The sequence below is a fragment of the Sapajus apella genome, unplaced genomic scaffold, assembly GCF_009761245.1.
Source record: "Sapajus apella isolate SASKATOON/1434 unplaced genomic scaffold, GSC_monkey_1.0 scaffold37, whole genome shotgun sequence".
NCBI lineage: Eukaryota > Metazoa > Chordata > Mammalia > Primates > Cebidae > Sapajus > Sapajus apella.
Genome location: NW_022436977.1, coordinates 20,041,164 through 20,056,618, shown reverse-complemented (window position 1 = coordinate 20,056,618; position 15,455 = coordinate 20,041,164). Strand labels below are relative to the sequence as shown.

Here is a 15,455-nt window from a genome sequence, read left to right as displayed (position 1 = left end):
AGACTGTGCCACTGCTCTCCAGCCTGGGTAACAGAGTGAGACTCTGTCTCAAAAAAAAGAGATGTTCCTTCACTTTTCACCTAGATATGCTATTTGTTACCATTGTGCCACATTTGCTGTTTGTGGAACATCTGTGAGTACAGGCATTAATGCTTTTTTTAAAAACATTCTGATTTAAATCTAATTTAGTTCAGCTTACCTTCTTTTGGCCTCAGCTATAGACCAGGGTCATCTTCAGGTACTTGGAAGAAACCCAGAGATTCCCAGGCCTCCTGTGGAAACTTGGCTTTGCAGCTTAGTCCTGCCCTGCCTTCAGTGCTCAACCCAGACAGGAACAATGGGGTGGCTCCTGGGAGAATTTTTCTCCTGAATATTTTATTATGAACATTTTCTAACATAGAAAAGTAGAAAGAACTGTAGTATGATCTCCCATACACCTAGATTCTACATTTAACTCTTGGAGGTTTTAAGCTGGAGGATCTTAAGCTGAATTTTTATGGCACAGCGGGCTCAGCAGGCAGGTTATATACAGTTCCTGAACTCTACCCCATAGTCCCAGAAGTGGGACTGAGCATGGATACACTTTAGGGAAGCCTGCCTGGCCAACTTTCTTTCAGGCCTTCTCCCTGTCCACCTACAGCTGGGTCCAGCTCACCCTGGGGACAAGGGATGAGATTGGGGCACCTCAAGGCAGGGCCTCCATTGGTCTGGGACTGTCCACTGTGTCTGAACATGGGATGGCAGGAGTGCTATGCATCTGAGCCAGGCCCTCCTGGGCTCTGGACCCTGTGCTGCTCCCTAGCCTGGCTCTGCTTTTCAGGGGTGGATGTGCCTGAAGTCATCAAGGACCTCTGCCGGCGAGCCTCCTACATCAGCCAGGAGAAGATCTGGTGAGCCCCCATCTGGGATGTTGGAAAGAGGAAATGTTGCCATTTCTCTCCAACATTTCCTCCCTCCAACATCCCTCTCCCCTGAATGGCTGGGATCAGGGCCACCGCTAGTCCATGTAACACCTTCAAACAAATTAGAAAAAGGCACCCCTTTCTCTAGGCACACAGCCCTGTGCCAGGGCAAGCAGAAAGCCTGCTGGATTTTCCCTCTCACTTACAGCCTGGCCCCAATGCCCTTGTGATGGGTAAAGGCTTATGTAACAAGCCTTAGTGAGGACCCCCAAGATCTGACTCACTCTGTCTATAGGTGTCCTTGGGAATCCTGCTGTCCCCTTCTGACAGCTCTCATCCTTCCTCAACAGAATGGGTGCGGAGGCAGACCAGGGCAGCAGAGGAACAAGTGGCTGAGATGGCTAGCATCCTATCTCTTACCATTCTTGTCTTAGTCCCTCTCCCAGAGTGAGTGCCCGCTGTTCCCGCAGCAGCGTTGAGACTGAGTTGACACCTCAGAGACTGCAGTGCCCCATGGACACGGACCCTCCCCAGGAGATTCGGCGGAGGTTTGGCAAGAAGTATGCCTGCTCTTCCCCTTAAGCCCAGGCACTTCACCCATTGCTTCAGTTTACATACATCCTTTCCTTGTTGGTAGGCACTGTGCTAAACATTGTGGGTGCAGGCAGGGTGAACAGTCCTTGTCCAAGAACATCACAATCTAAGGAGATGGTTTGGTACACTGATCATTTCAATGTCAACTGATGACTATTCTAATAGTGGTAAGAGCGAAGGGCTTTGGAACTCAAGGAAGCACTCACCTCTGCCAGGGAGGTCAGAGGTGCCCTCATGGAAGAGGTATCCTTTGAGTCTCTAGTAAAGGCTGTGAGTGCTGGGTGGGGGTTGGGAGCTACAGACTGAGTGTGAATGAACATGGTTGGATGGAGTGCATCCCCTGGGAAGAAATGACCATTCCGGGCCATCCCTCTGCTGCCAGCTTGCTTATGGAGTGCAATATAGCCTGATGTAGTGAGGTCTGAACCTACTTCCACAAGAGTCACCCAGTTGCTTTTTCAGAAGCGGTGGGCTTCCCTCCTTCTGGGCGGCTCCCCTCTGGGAAGTGGGGCCCCACTAGCGTTGGGTCTGATGGGGGGCCAAGGGCTAAGGCTTCCTGTCTCCCAGGGTAACGTCATTCCAGCCCTTGCTGTTCACTGAGGCGCACCGAGAGAAGTTCCAGCGCAGCCGTCTCCACCAGACCATGCAGCAGTTCAAGCGCTTCATTGAGAACTACCGGCGCCACATCGGCTGCGTGGCCGTGTTCTATGCCATCACTGGGGGACTTTTCCTGGAGAGGGCCTACTGTGAGTGACTTCACTTACCACAAGCCCTGTCCCTAGGCTTGCAATGAGTGATCGCCCTGGGGGTGAGGCCTACTGTGAGTGACAGACAGCCCCAGGGCGGGGCCTGCAATAACTGCCAGCCCTGGGTCGGGTGACTGCACCCTGCTGAATGGAGCCTGAGTGAAGACTGTGCGGGGGAGGCCTGTTGTGAGTGGCAACTGGCCAGCGCCTGCAGCTGATGACCTCCCTAACCAGCTCTCTCTCCTCTGCACTGCCTCTCCCTTGCCTGCCTGGGCCCCCTGTGCAGACTACGCCTTTGCCGCACACCACACGGGCATCACGGACACCACCCGCGTAGGCATCATCCTGTCACGGGGCACGGCGGCCAGCATCTCCTTCATGTTCTCCTACATCCTGCTCACCATGTGCCGCAACCTCATCACCTTCCTGCGAGAAACCTTCCTCAACCGCTATGTGCCCTTCGACGCCGCTGTGGACTTCCATCGCCTCATTGCCTCCACTGCTATCGTCCTCACAGGCAGGGCCTGGGTGTCCTTGGGAGGCTCTCCAGGGCCTCCCACCCCGCTGGCTTTCCCTCCTCTGAGAGACCCCTCTGTGCTGGCATTTACCTTTAACGTCCTTCTCCATAAGGATGGAGTTGGCCTGGGCCAGGGTGTAAAGTAAGCCAGGGAGCCCATCACTAGTCACTGCCAAGTGCCTCTTCCCACACTTTCCAGGGTACCTCACCAGCCTCAGCTGATGAGTTACTAACACCCCAGAATGAGTGTGCATAATGTTTCATTTCTCCAACTTTTTATGTTTTAAAGTATGACTCTGTGAGAGAAAGCACAGGAATGAACTTCTAATGCTGTAATTTCAGACTCACATGGTTATGTGCATGGATGGTGTGTCTATGGGGTGTGCAGCAGGGCCAGGAGATTGATTAGAGGTTAGAAGTCTAGGCTAGGTGCAGTGGCTCATGCCTGTAATCCCAGCACTTTCAGAGGCTGAGGCAGGTAGATCACTCGAGGTCAGGAGTTCGAGACCAGCCTGGCCAATAATGGTGAAACCCTATCTCTACTAAAAATACAAAAATCAGCCAGGTGTACTGGCATGCACCTGTAGTCCCAGGTACTTGGGAGGCTGAGGCAGAAGAATTGCTTGAACCTGGGAGGCAGAGGTTGCAGTGAGCTAAGATTGCACCACTGCCTTCCAGCCTGGGCAAGAGCAAGACTCCATCTAAAAACAAACAAACAAACAAACAAACAACAAAAAACAAAGGTCAGAAGCCCCCTAGGGTGCTTCTTCAGGCCCCCTACTCTAGCCAGGGTCCTCCACCTTGGGCTCAATGAGTGAGCACCCACTCTGGGCTGCCCCAAGCTCACCACCCTGTCTGTTCTTCCTTAGTCTTACACAGTGTGGGCCATGTGGTGAATGTGTACCTGTTCTCCATCAGCCCCCTCAGCGTCCTCTCCTGCCTCTTTCCTGGCCTATTCCATGATGACGGGTGAGTAGGTGTGAGAGAGAGAGAGTGTGTGTGTGTGTGTGTGTGTGTGTGTGTGTGTGTGTGTGTAGTGGGAGGATTCCTTTTGGGTGGAAAGAAACAAATTCTCTGGCTCGGAGGAGAGTGTCACTTTCTAGGTTACAGGACAGACAGTGACCAGCCTGAGCCCCCAATGCCAAGTCAGCAGGAGAGACTGGTGTCTGAGTTGGGATGCCTCCCCTAGAGGGTCCCATCTGGAAGTCCCAGAGATCTCTCAGGGTCTCTCCTTGCTGTCCCTTTCACACAGGTCTGAGTTTCCCCAGAAGTATTACTGGTGGTTCTTCCAGACTGTACCAGGTAAGAACCCTCCCTGATCCATGAATTTCTGGACCTGACTGTGAGCTCAAGGCTCTGGGTTCTCTGTACCCCAGAGCAGACCAGGTTCACTCACTCAGTTCTTCTGGTGACCCAGGCTCTGCCCTCTGGCCGGATGATACTACTAGGTGGCAGGAGACTTAGACTATTCTGCAATGCAGTCCTCCTCCCAGGAGCTTAGCTGGGTTTCTGCCCCTACTTTGGGCTAGTTCCTCCTCTAGTAGGGGTAGTAGGAGAAATACGTCCTACTCTGGACTAGTTCCAGTGGAATAGGAGTGGCTACCTCTTCCTCCAACACACACACATACCATAACTGTAGCTTGGAGAAACGCTGTACCCCAACTGCATGGGGGAGGGGTCAGGCTCTTTGTCAATCCAGAGGCCTCTACCCAGTATGCCTTGAAAAGAGTGTTTGGGGGATATTCCTAACTCCTTATAATCACCCATCTTAGAGCTATTAGCTGTGAATCTATTCAAACTCTCTTGAAGCTATTTATAGTTTCAGTCTGTTCCTTCCTTGGGGTAACACAATCTCTATACTGGCTCCTCTCTGTGAAACACAGCATGGCTTTTTTTTTTTTTTAATCCTAAAATGATCTGCTTTGAACTTCAGAGGGTGCTTGCTAATTCCTGCACACTGAGATTTAGTGGATAAGGCTGTGTTTATGCTCTCCTCTCCTTTTAGGACTTTACAGGCTTTGGTTAGATCCCTTCTTAACCTTTGCTTTTTTACACTTCAGGGCTCTAATCTTCTTAACTTCTGCCTCTCTCCTCCTTGATCACTTGAGGGACCATTCTCTGTCCTCCCCACCCTGCCCTGGCTCCAGTATTATCCCCCTATATAACTATGGCCTGCATCCCCTGTGAGAGGAGGGGCCTGCCACCAACTCTGGGTTGTACTTGGGGACTCTGGTGATGAGCAGGGAGTGTGGTGCTGCCCAGCCACTAACAGTGCCAGTGCTCATGTTGTGTGCTGTGGCAGCCAGTGAAGAGTGATGCAGGGACAAGGACCAAACCTTGACTCAGTGAGGGCAGGCCTGCCATTTCCATTGTCTGGCCCAGAGCGGACACCCTGTGCATCCATTCATTCAGCACACATTTATATAGGGCCCACGGTGTGCCAGGCCACTGCACTAGGCACTAGGATTCAGTGGCAAACTTAGCCCATTCCTTGTACTTGAAAACCTGAGAGTCAGGAAACTGACACACAAAAACCAAATAATGACATGGGTGAAAAATCGGCTGGGCACAGTGGCTCATACCTATAATCCCGGCACTTTGGGAGGTCAAGGTGGGAGGATCACCTGAGGCCAGGAATTCAAGACCAGCCTGGCCAACATGGCGAAACCCTATCTCGACTAAAAATACAAAAATTAGCTGGGCATGGTGGTGCATGCCTGTAGTCCCAGCTATTTGGGAAGGTGAGACAGGAGAATCACTTTAACTCAGAAGGCGGAGGTTGCAGTGAGCCAAGATTTCGCCATTGCACTCCAACCTGGGTGACAGAGCAAGACTCTCTCAAAAAAAAAAAAAAAAAAAAAAAAAAAAATCATGGTGACAAGGGCTATGAAAAATGAATAAGGTCTGCTGAAATAAAAGGTACTTGTGATCATGGTATGGGGAGAGAGGACCAGAGGAGAATGCTGGAATATTCTTACCCCAACTTGGGCAGTGGAGTGAAGAGGGGACCTTGGAAGCCCCAGAATAGCCCCCTTTCATGGCACTGTTCCTCCGCTTTCCACCCTATGTTCACGTTGCAGGCCTCACAGGGGTTGTGCTGCTCCTGGTCCTGGCCATCATGTATGTCTTCGCCTCCCACCACTTCCGCCGCTGCAGCTTCCGGGGCTTCTGGCTGACCCACCACCTCTACATCCTGCTCTACGTCCTGGTGAGGGCTTTTGGTGTTGAGCCAGGCCAGGAGGGTATGGGTAGGACATATCCAGAGAGGGAAGGAGGGTTGAGACATTCGTTCTATTTCAAGTTATCTGAAGCATCCTCTTCCCTTCTCCACATCCCTCTTTGAAGGTGGAGATGATAGTACAGGGCTCTCCAGTAGGATGACCCAAATATGCAGCACTTGGAAGGTCAGCTCCCTAGCATGGGTTTTGCAGTAGCAGCCCTGCCAGACTGATCTCCATTCCTCAAAGACACCTCTATGTCACTTCTGCCCAGCTAGTCTTTCCCTACTTTGGGTGGCTGCGTTTGGCTCCTGGGTGGACTACTTGCACCCAAAAGAACATCACCCTTTTTGAAGAAACTTATATTAAATGGGTTCTGCCATTTTTGTTCTGATCCTATTTGGGGGGGCATTACTCATAACACCCCACTAACTGCCACTTGTACAGCATATAAGCTTCTTCAAAATGTCTTCAGATGGACTGCCGATCAAATGATTTTTTTTGAGAAGGGAGAAGTCTTGCCTTGTCACCCAGGCTGGAGCGCAATGGCACAATCTCAGTTCACTGTAACCTCTGCCACCTGGGTTCAAGCCATTTTCCTGCATCAGCCTCCTAGGTAGCTGGGACTATAGGCACGTGCCACCATGCCCAGCTAATTTTTTGTATTTTTAGTAGAGACGGGGTTTCACCATGTTAGCCAGGATGGTCTCAATCTCCTGACCTCATGATCCACCCACCTTGGCCTCCCAAAGTGCTGGGATTACAGGTGTGAGCCACAGTGCCCAGCTGATCAAATGGATTAAGACTCTACCTCCTGCCTCCCTTGGGTTTCTCGTTGGCTGTTTAGCTGCTTAGTTCCCGAACTGATTCTGTGTCCCTGTGTTGTGGCTCTGTTTGCCTGCCTTCCTCGTGAACAGAGACGTTTCCCCAAATGGTACTCTGAGGGCCTCATTTAGAAGCTAAACCAAGTCCCAAGGCTCCAGCTCTTCCCTGCAGCAGAATGGCACACAGGGCTTTCCTTCGTGCTGAAACAAAGAGACACTATACCATGGCCTCGATCAGATTGGCTCCTGCTGTCTGACCTGCCTTCTCTCAGGTGCAGTTCTGTCCTCACTGACAGCAGGGTCTGTTTCATCTTGCCTGTGGCTCAGCATTTCACAGTTCTGAAGATGACTACTCAGCCTTGGCATGATGATGTACGTTTCCTAAGAAATCTCTTTCTGTAGAAGCTGTGACTAATTTACCCTCTCTCTTCCTTTTCCCAATAATGAGTGGGGCACTAGCATTCTTGGTTACTGCTTCTCATGGGGGTGGAGATGACATTCTGGTTCCTGGTGATAAAGTAGCTACTTTGAACTAGATGAGAAATCCACAAGGGTGGCCAGGCAGGCTCCCTAAGACCCAGAGCACTTTCTGATTTGTCCTGGGGTATAGGCATCACTAGGATTCTAAGCCACCCTTCTTGCAAGCAGGAAAGTCAGGGGCTTGAAAGCTGCAGCCAGGCACAGTGGCTGATCACATCTGTAATCCGAGCACGTTGGGACATCAAGATGGGTGGATCACCTAAGGCCAGGAGCTCACGACCAGCCTGGCCAACATAGTGAAACCCCTTCTCTACTGAAAATACAAAAATTAACTTAGGAGGCTGAGGCATAAGAATTACTTGAACCCAGCAGGTGAAGGTTGCAGTGAGGCGAGATCGTGCCATTACACTCCAGCCTGGGCCACTGATGGAGACCCTCTCTAAAACAAACAAACAAACAAAAAAAAAAAAGAAAGAAAGAAAGGTGCATACCTCTATGCTAGGCTATACTCATCTTCAGTTTGGGACAATCTCATCTGGGCTCCCCTCATCAGGGCAAAAGCACCCTCTTCGTTCCCATTTATCCCAGGTATGACCACTTAACTTCAAGCAGAAAGAGAAATTACAAGTAAAGGACCCTAGCATAGACTAGACCCTGGGGAAGAATGGCCAGTCTTCTGATCCAGGCAGAAGAGGGCAGGGCTAGCACCTCAGAGGCTGAGCTGGCTGGCTACCCCCACCACCCCATCCCACCAGCCAACAAGGAATTTGCAGCAGCCTTGTGGTTTAAAAGGAAAGCCAGCACAAAATAGGGTGTGTAAACAGAGCAGCATGACATCACCCTGCCATTGTGCTCAGCCTGTTTGGAGGCTCAGAAAGCCTTGGGGGTGGGTGTAGGCTCCACAATGAAACAGTGAACTTGGGGAAGGAAGAGCCAGTTCAAAGAGCTCAGAGAGGTTTCAGTTAGTCTTGTAGGGAAAGGTTCAAGAATCTAGGAAGAGTCAGCTGGGGGAAGGGACTCCTAAATGCAGAACCGAGTTCAGTTTAAAAGCTATCTGTTGGCCATGTGGGGTGGCTCACTCCTGTAATCCCAGCACTTTAGGAGGCTGAGGTGGGCAGATCACGAGATCATGAGATTGAGACCATCCTGGCTAACACGGTGAAATCCCGTCTCTACGAAAAATACAAAAAATTAGCCAAGCATGGTGGCACGCACCTGTAGTCTCAGCTATTCAGGAGGCTGAGGCAGCAGAATCATTTGAACCCGGGAGTCAGAGGTTGCAGCGAGCTGAGATCACACCACTGCATTCCAGCCCGGGCAACAAAGTGAGACTCTGTCTCAAAAAAAAAAAAAGATTTGTTAAGGGTCTATTGTGTACTAGCTTTCTGTAGCACCCAGCAGCAGAGGGGGAGACTCTTATCTCTTCCTTAGGAACTTAGGATTCGCTGTGACAAAGTGGCACATTTATGAAATGATCAAAATGAACACTTGATATAGGGTTAATTACTGAGCGGAGTGTTCCAAACAGGAAGTTATAGGAGTTCATTGAAGGGAGTTTCACTTGGGCTAAATTGGCTAGGGAAGACTTTGAGGAGAAGATTGGACTTGGGCCAAGAGTCTGGGAGAGACAAGCTAAGCTTTGACAGGGCAGAGTGGAAACTGAACAGCAATCCGGGTAAAAGGAAGGGCATGAGCACAGGTGCAGAGATGGGAACGGTGATAGGATATTCAGGAGACAGAGGGGACAGGCCTGGCTGTGGATGGTTATAGGGCATTAGGTTGTAGCAGGACATGCTGCTGGTGATCATGTGGAGGCTGTAGCTGAAACTGAGGGGCTGTGGCTCAGCTGAGAGGCCACGCCACGTGGCAGAGCGTGACAGAGAAAAGAGAAAGAGAAAAGCAGAGCGTGACAAAACCAGGCTTGGGCAACACCCATGACTGGGGGTGGCAGCAGGAATGAAGCCAGTGGAGGAGATGGAAAGCCAGTGGACCAAAGTGGAGAAGCAGTAGAGCATTGCTGCAGAAGTTGGCAAGAGGTTGCTTACTATGCCTCAGGCTGCCAAGAGTAGGAGCCAATGTGGCCTGAAAGGAGACCTTGAGATCTGGCCATTTGTGGGGCTGCTGGGCCCTCAGTGGGAAGGTCCTAAGGAAAGGTGGAGGCAGAAGTCAGACTGGGCCAGACTCAGGAGCAAGCAAATGGGAAGAATGTGGCCAAGTAGTGTCTGACCATGTTAGATGAACTTACTAGGGAAAGGACCAGAGCTGGATGATACCTGTCAGTTATTTCATGGAAAAGGGAAACTAGTTAGTTATTCTTAGCCTGGAAAAGGAGAGGATAAACTGGGGAAAAGCCTTTCCCCAACAGTTATTGAGTGCCTCTGTATGCCAGGCAGAAACTGCTAGGAGCCTGTAATAGCAAACAGTCCCTACTCCTTCAGTCCAGTGGGAAAAACAACAGTAAACATGTAAATGAATGTGCAAGCGAAAGTACTGTTGGCTGGGTGTGGTGGCTCATGCCTGTAATCCCAGCACTTTGGGAGGCTGAGGTGGGCAGATCATTTGAGGTCAGGAGTTCAAGACCAGCCTGGCCAGCATGGTGGAACCCCCATCTTTACTAAAAATACAAAAATTATCCAGGTGTGGTGGTGGGTGCCAGTAGTCCCAGCTACTCGGGAGGGTGAGGAAGAATCTCTTGAATCCAGGAGGCGGAGGTTGCAGTGGGCCGCTATCGAACCATTGCACTCCAGCCTGGGCAATAGAGCGAGACTCTGTCCCCCCATTCCCCAAAACTGAAAGTACTATGGATGACAATGCATACTCTGTTTTTTGTTTGTTTGTTTTTTCTTTTTTTTACTATCTCCAGTAATGGGTATAAGCATGACAATGCATACTCTAAGAGAGTCAACCGGCAGATGTGGTAGATAGGACTGAACGGAGGCCTGAGGAGGTGGTGTTTCTACTGAGACCTGAAAAATGAGATTGAGCTAGCCATGGGAAGAACCAGGAGAAGGACATTCCAGGCAGGAGATGCAAAGGTCCTAAAGCAGAAAGGACTTGCCATGTATGAGGAACAGGGAGGGGAGAATGGCTAGCAGCTAGAGGTCAGAGTACTTGCGAGGCCTTGTAGTGCAATGGGAAGGCCACCAAAGCTTTTAAAGCTGGGGATGAACATGATACGATGAACTTTAGAAAGTCACACTGGCTGCCTTGAAGAGACAGGATTATAGTGAGGCAAGACAAGTGAAAGCCCTACTTCCACTGGAAGGCTGCTGCATGAGTCCAGGTGACAGGCGACATCGCTTGGTCTAGAGTGGTGTCAGAGATCTGGAAAATACTCTCATTCCTCATGGAATGCTATGGAGGATGGAGTTGGGAGTGGTGAGGTTTTGCGTCCTGAAAGGAGCATGGTATGTGGTAAGGTGGGGGTTGGATATACCAGCAGGGAAGGATGCAGGGTCTAAGGCCTGAGCTGGCCCCACACTCTGCTGCGGGTGTCGCTAGGTCTGAGTAGAGCTCTTTCCCCCATCCAGCTCATCATCCACGGTAGCTTTGCTCTGATCCAGCTGCCCCGTTTCCATATCTTCTTCCTGGTCCCAGCAATCATCTATGGGGGTGACAAGCTGGTGAGCCTGAGCCGGAAAAAGGTGGAGATCAGCGTGGTGAAGGCGGAGCTGTTGCCCTCAGGTACTAGCCTGGCAGGAGATCAGCTTGGTGGCACTTAGGGAGCTGACGAGGCAGAGGCAGAGTATATACCACATAGTTTCCTGGTTGGGCCCAGTGGAGCTGGCAGGGGCTTTGGGTGGCAAGGACAAAGAAGCTGATGGGGGCTGGGTATGGTGGTTCACGCCTATAATCCCAACACTTTGGGAGGCCGAGGTGAGCAGCTCATGAGGTCAAGAGATGGAGATAGTCCTGGCCAACATGGCGAAACCCTCTCTTTACTAAACACAAAAATTAGCTGGGGGTGGTGGTATGTGCCTGTAGTTCCAACTACTTAGGAGGCTGAGGCAGAATTGCTTGAACCCGGGAGGCAGAGGTTGCAGTGAGCTGAGATCACACCACTGTACTCTATACTGCAGCCTAGTGACAAAGTGAGACTCTGTCTCAAAAAAAAAAAAAAAAAAAAGCTGGTAGAAAGAGCTCTTTGGCTCTTTGCCAGAGGACCAAGCCTCTCTCATCACAGAGCAGAGAAGCTCAGGTGAGGCTTCCCCTTGCCCAGCTGACCCTCAGCCCCAGGGCTGCCTGGCTTCCCTCAGGGTGAGCTCTGATGGCGGAGGCTTCCCTAGTCATATTCCAGAAGCAGAGCTGAGGCTGCGGGTGGGGAGCTCTCTGGAGGCCACATTGTTGCTGGGTTCAGGGCAGCAGCCTCCACCCACCATCCCTCCCCAGGAGTGACCTACTTGCGGTTCCAGCGGCCCCAGGGCTTTGAGTACAAGTCGGGGCAGTGGGTGCGGATTGCTTGCCTGGCTCTGGGGACCACTGAGTACCACCCCTTCACACTGACCTCCGCACCCCATGAGGACACACTCAGCCTGCACATCCGGGCAGCAGGGCCCTGGACCACTCGCCTCAGGGAGATTTACTCAGCCCCGACGGGTGACAGATGTGCCAGATACCCAAAGGTACCAGACCCAGGCCAGATGTGTCACATGCTCCGATATCTCCTTTGAAGGCCTTGGCCTGGCAGCACTAGACTCCCCACTCTGTTCCTTCCCTCCCCACACCTAGAGACTGGTTGTTCCAGATAATGCCACAAACCCTCCTCTTCCCCTCACTCCATATATGTATCTGCCTTTCCCTCCCTCTCATTTCTGACTTCAGATCTATGGTGGTGGCCAAGCTTAACTCAAACCCATGCCCTTCCCTACAGCTGTATCTTGATGGACCATTTGGAGAGGGCCACCAGGAGTGGCATAAGTTTGAGGTGTCAGTGCTAGTGGGAGGGGGCATTGGGGTCACCCCTTTTGCCTCTATCCTCAAAGACCTGGTCTTCAAGTCATCAGTCAGCTGCCAAGTGTTCTGTAAGAAGGTGAGTGCCCCCTCTTCCCACCGACTCGTGGCCCCTTCTTCCTTGTCATGGTACCCATCTGTGCCTTTCTCCCCTGCCTTTGTTCTTGGTTTCCCTGAACTGGGCAGCAGCAAGTTGGTTTGAAACCTGGGGTTAAATCATGAATGGGGTGGTATCAGGATATAGTTTGCACATGCCTCCAGGATCCTGCCTGGTTTACAGAAATTCCTTCCTTAGTTGGGGGTGCTCCACATAGGATTTACTTCTCAGAGTTCCTCTAGGAAAGGTTGGAGGGCGTGAAGAAACCCATTCCTTCTTACAGAGGAGCCCAGCACTTGGAGCCTTACTGCACTGGAAAAGGGAAGGGCACACGGGTGGGGCACAAATGAAACTGGCTCAGATCGCAAGAGGAAGAGGAGGAGAGGGGGCAAAGCAGGGCTGTTGGGCCAGATTGGCCCCAGGAACACAGCTTAAACCCTGAGGCCCTCACACGGGTCCTTTCACCCCAGCCTGGACTTGGTGGCAGGCCCCTGCTCGTCTCTCTGGGCCTGGCAAGTGAGTCAGGGGCCCTGGAATGCAGTGGGCAGAGGCCCAGCCCATGTGCTGTCAGCATTCAGAGGGTGACAGCTCCCCTCCTCTTCTCTGTGTTTTTTTTTTTGTTTTTTTTTTTGTTTGTTTTTTTTTTGTGAGACAGTGTCGCTCTGTTGCCGGGGCTGGAGTGCAGTGATATGATCTCAGCTCACTGCAACCTCTGCTGCCCAGGTTCAGGCCATTCTCCTGCCTCAGCCTCCTGAGTAACTAGGATTACAGGCACCTGCCACCACACCTGGCTAATTTTTCTAGTTTTAGTAGAGATGGGGTTTCACCATCTTGGCCAGGCTGGTCTTGAGCTCCTGACCTCATGATCCACCCCCCTCCGCCTCCCAAAGTGCTGGGATTACAGGTGTGAGTCACCACGCCCAGCAGCCTTCTGCTGCTTAACTATACAGCCCATTTTCTCTGCTCAGGAGCTCCCCACCAGGCAACTTCCAACCACTGATCTCTTTGATCCTATCCCCATTTGCCCATGCAGCTGCTGGGTCTCCCTGAGGCTTTTCTGTGAAATGCCCTTCAAGCACTAGGTGCCTGGCAGCCTGAGCAGGGACCACTGGAGGGAACTGTAGGACAGGCTGAGCATAAGAGCTGCTTCCCATCCCACAGACCTTCACCTGGCAATCACCAAGGGACCTTTCCCATGACCCTGGGCTATCTCTCACTTCCACCTCTCCGTGCTCTGGGGCGACTCCATCTCTGGCCTCAGAGTCTGGCCCTGTGGCCCATACACTCCCATCTCACCAGCCTGTCTAGGGAGGGGCACAAGCTGGCTGAGGTCAGAAGAGTTCTATGGGTATGGATACCCCTAGGATCTAGGGAAGCTGAGCTGAGTCCTGAGCTCCAGCCATGTGCCCCAGATCTACTTCATCTGGGTGACAAGGACCCAGCGTCAGTTTGAGTGGCTGGCTGACATCATCCGAGAGGTGGAGGAGAACGACCACCAGGACCTGGTGTCTGTGCACATCTACATCACCCAGCTGGCTGAGAAGTTTGATCTCAGGACTACCATGCTGGTATGTCAGGATCCGCTAGGAGGGTATGTGGGACACTGTCTGAGCTAGAAGTTGACCCTAGCTGTGCCTGGCTGAACTTTGTTCCACCCTTCTCTACCACAGTACATCTGCGAGCGGCACTTCCAAAAGGTTCTGAACCGGAGTCTATTCACGGGCCTGCGCTCCATCACCCACTTTGGCCGCCCCCCCTTTGAGCCCTTCTTCAACTCCCTGCAGGAGGTCCACCCCCAGGTCAGTCTCACCCATATCCAGGTTCTCTTCCTCTTTATCATTTGGGGTCTGAACAAAGCTCCGAACCCTGCCCCATCAAGGAAGAAATCGACCGCTGATGAGGACCGATCCCCTGGGAGATTGGTGGGGTAATGGAAGGGAAAGGATAGGTGGGAGGGTCGCCCTTAGGTGCTAAGGAGGAGGCAGGCAATAGGGACTTGCCATCTCTGAAGCCGTGATGTATTGTCCAGAAAGAAGGGCTCAGTCATTGAGCTAGTCCTCGCCATAAACTCAGGGCTACCCTCACCATTAATACTGAGTCAGCCCTCAGACACTGAGGTAACTAACCTTTACCACGAGCATTGGACTAGTCACTACTCACAAATACTGGGCTAGCCCTCCATGAGATGCTGAGCTTTTCCTCAACTTGAACGCTGATTAACCCAAGATCTATTAGAAATGTTGATCTAGCACTTAGCAAAATTCCACTAGACTTATATATACTAAGCCAGCTCTCACCATGCATGGTAGAAAGCAAAACATCAGGAGCACTGCTGGCTTTTTTTTTTTTTAAGAAAGGGTGTTGCTCTGTCACCCAGGCTGGAGTGCGGTAGTCCAATCCCAGTTTACTATAACCACCAACTCCTGGGTGCAAACAATCCTCCCGCCTCAGCCTCCCAAGTAGCTGGGACTACCACTAGTGCACTATGCCCAGCTAATTAAAAAAAAAATGTAGAGACAGGGATCTCGCTATGTTGCCCAGGTTGGTCTTGAACTAGGGAGCTACCCCTTCCTGTGAACTCTGAGTTATCCCTGCCTCTGAACACTGAGCTAGCTCTGCCTCTGAGCAATGAGCTAGCCTTCACTTATTCCTCCTGCAACAGGTCCGGAAGATTGGAGTGTTTAGCTGTGGCCCCCCTGGCATGACCAAGAATGTGGAAAAGGCCTGTCAGCTCATAAACAGGCAGGACCGGACTCACTTCTCCCACCATTATGAGAACTTCTAGGCCCCCTGCCCAGGGACTCTGCCTACCACCCAGTTGAGCAGAGGTTTGGGCCCACACCTCATTTCTGCTCTTCCTATTTCTGGCTGCCTCAGCCTTCTCTCATTTCTTACCTTTCAACCTTGTTCCAGGTGGCCACGGTCAGTCACCATATGTGGGCTCAGGGACCCCAGGATGTGTCTCAACCTGGAGAAATGGGGGGCAGTGTCTAGGAATTAGAGAGAAATAGGGGAGCTACTGGTTTGGGGCAAACTGAAACCTCTTCTTCGACTTCAAAACAAAACAAACAAAAACAACACACAAAAAAACCCTCGAAAGACAAGCTGACCTGACAAGTACTGTGTG

The 15,455-nt window shown here is 51.5% G+C and overlaps 1 protein-coding gene and 1 long non-coding RNA gene across 3 annotated transcripts in view; one reads left to right on the top strand and one right to left on the bottom strand.

The window, feature by feature from the left end:
- The window catches only part of DUOX1 (dual oxidase 1), a 32,788-nt gene extending 17,340 nt beyond the window's left edge, over nucleotides 1–15,448 (top strand). The window contains exons 22-34 of one of the 2 annotated variants that reach the window (XM_032297588.1): nucleotides 821–890; nucleotides 1,337–1,462; nucleotides 2,064–2,242; nucleotides 2,529–2,759; nucleotides 3,629–3,728; nucleotides 4,012–4,061; nucleotides 5,840–5,967; nucleotides 10,812–10,965; nucleotides 11,671–11,903; nucleotides 12,152–12,310; nucleotides 13,741–13,896; nucleotides 13,999–14,127; nucleotides 14,991–15,448. In XM_032297588.1, the coding sequence (XP_032153479.1) occupies nucleotides 821–890; nucleotides 1,337–1,462; nucleotides 2,064–2,242; nucleotides 2,529–2,759; nucleotides 3,629–3,728; nucleotides 4,012–4,061; nucleotides 5,840–5,967; nucleotides 10,812–10,965; nucleotides 11,671–11,903; nucleotides 12,152–12,310; nucleotides 13,741–13,896; nucleotides 13,999–14,127; nucleotides 14,991–15,113 (1,838 nt within the window). In that variant the 3' untranslated portion in view covers nucleotides 15,114–15,448. Of the gene's footprint in view, nucleotides 1–820; nucleotides 891–1,336; nucleotides 1,463–2,063; nucleotides 2,243–2,528; nucleotides 2,760–3,628; nucleotides 3,729–4,011; nucleotides 4,062–5,839; nucleotides 5,968–10,811; nucleotides 10,966–11,670; nucleotides 11,904–12,151; nucleotides 12,311–12,725; nucleotides 12,731–13,702; nucleotides 13,897–13,998; nucleotides 14,128–14,990 lie in introns of those variants that run through there. The other variant, XM_032297589.1, reaches the window with a different exon arrangement.
- On the bottom strand, nucleotides 10,087–11,771 carry LOC116564457. The gene is made up of 2 exons (XR_004274907.1): nucleotides 11,682–11,771; nucleotides 10,087–10,910 (listed from the first exon to the last, which is right to left on the bottom strand). It is a non-coding gene; the product is annotated as an uncharacterized LOC116564457 (long non-coding RNA).
- Nucleotides 15,449–15,455: the final 7 nt, after the last annotated feature.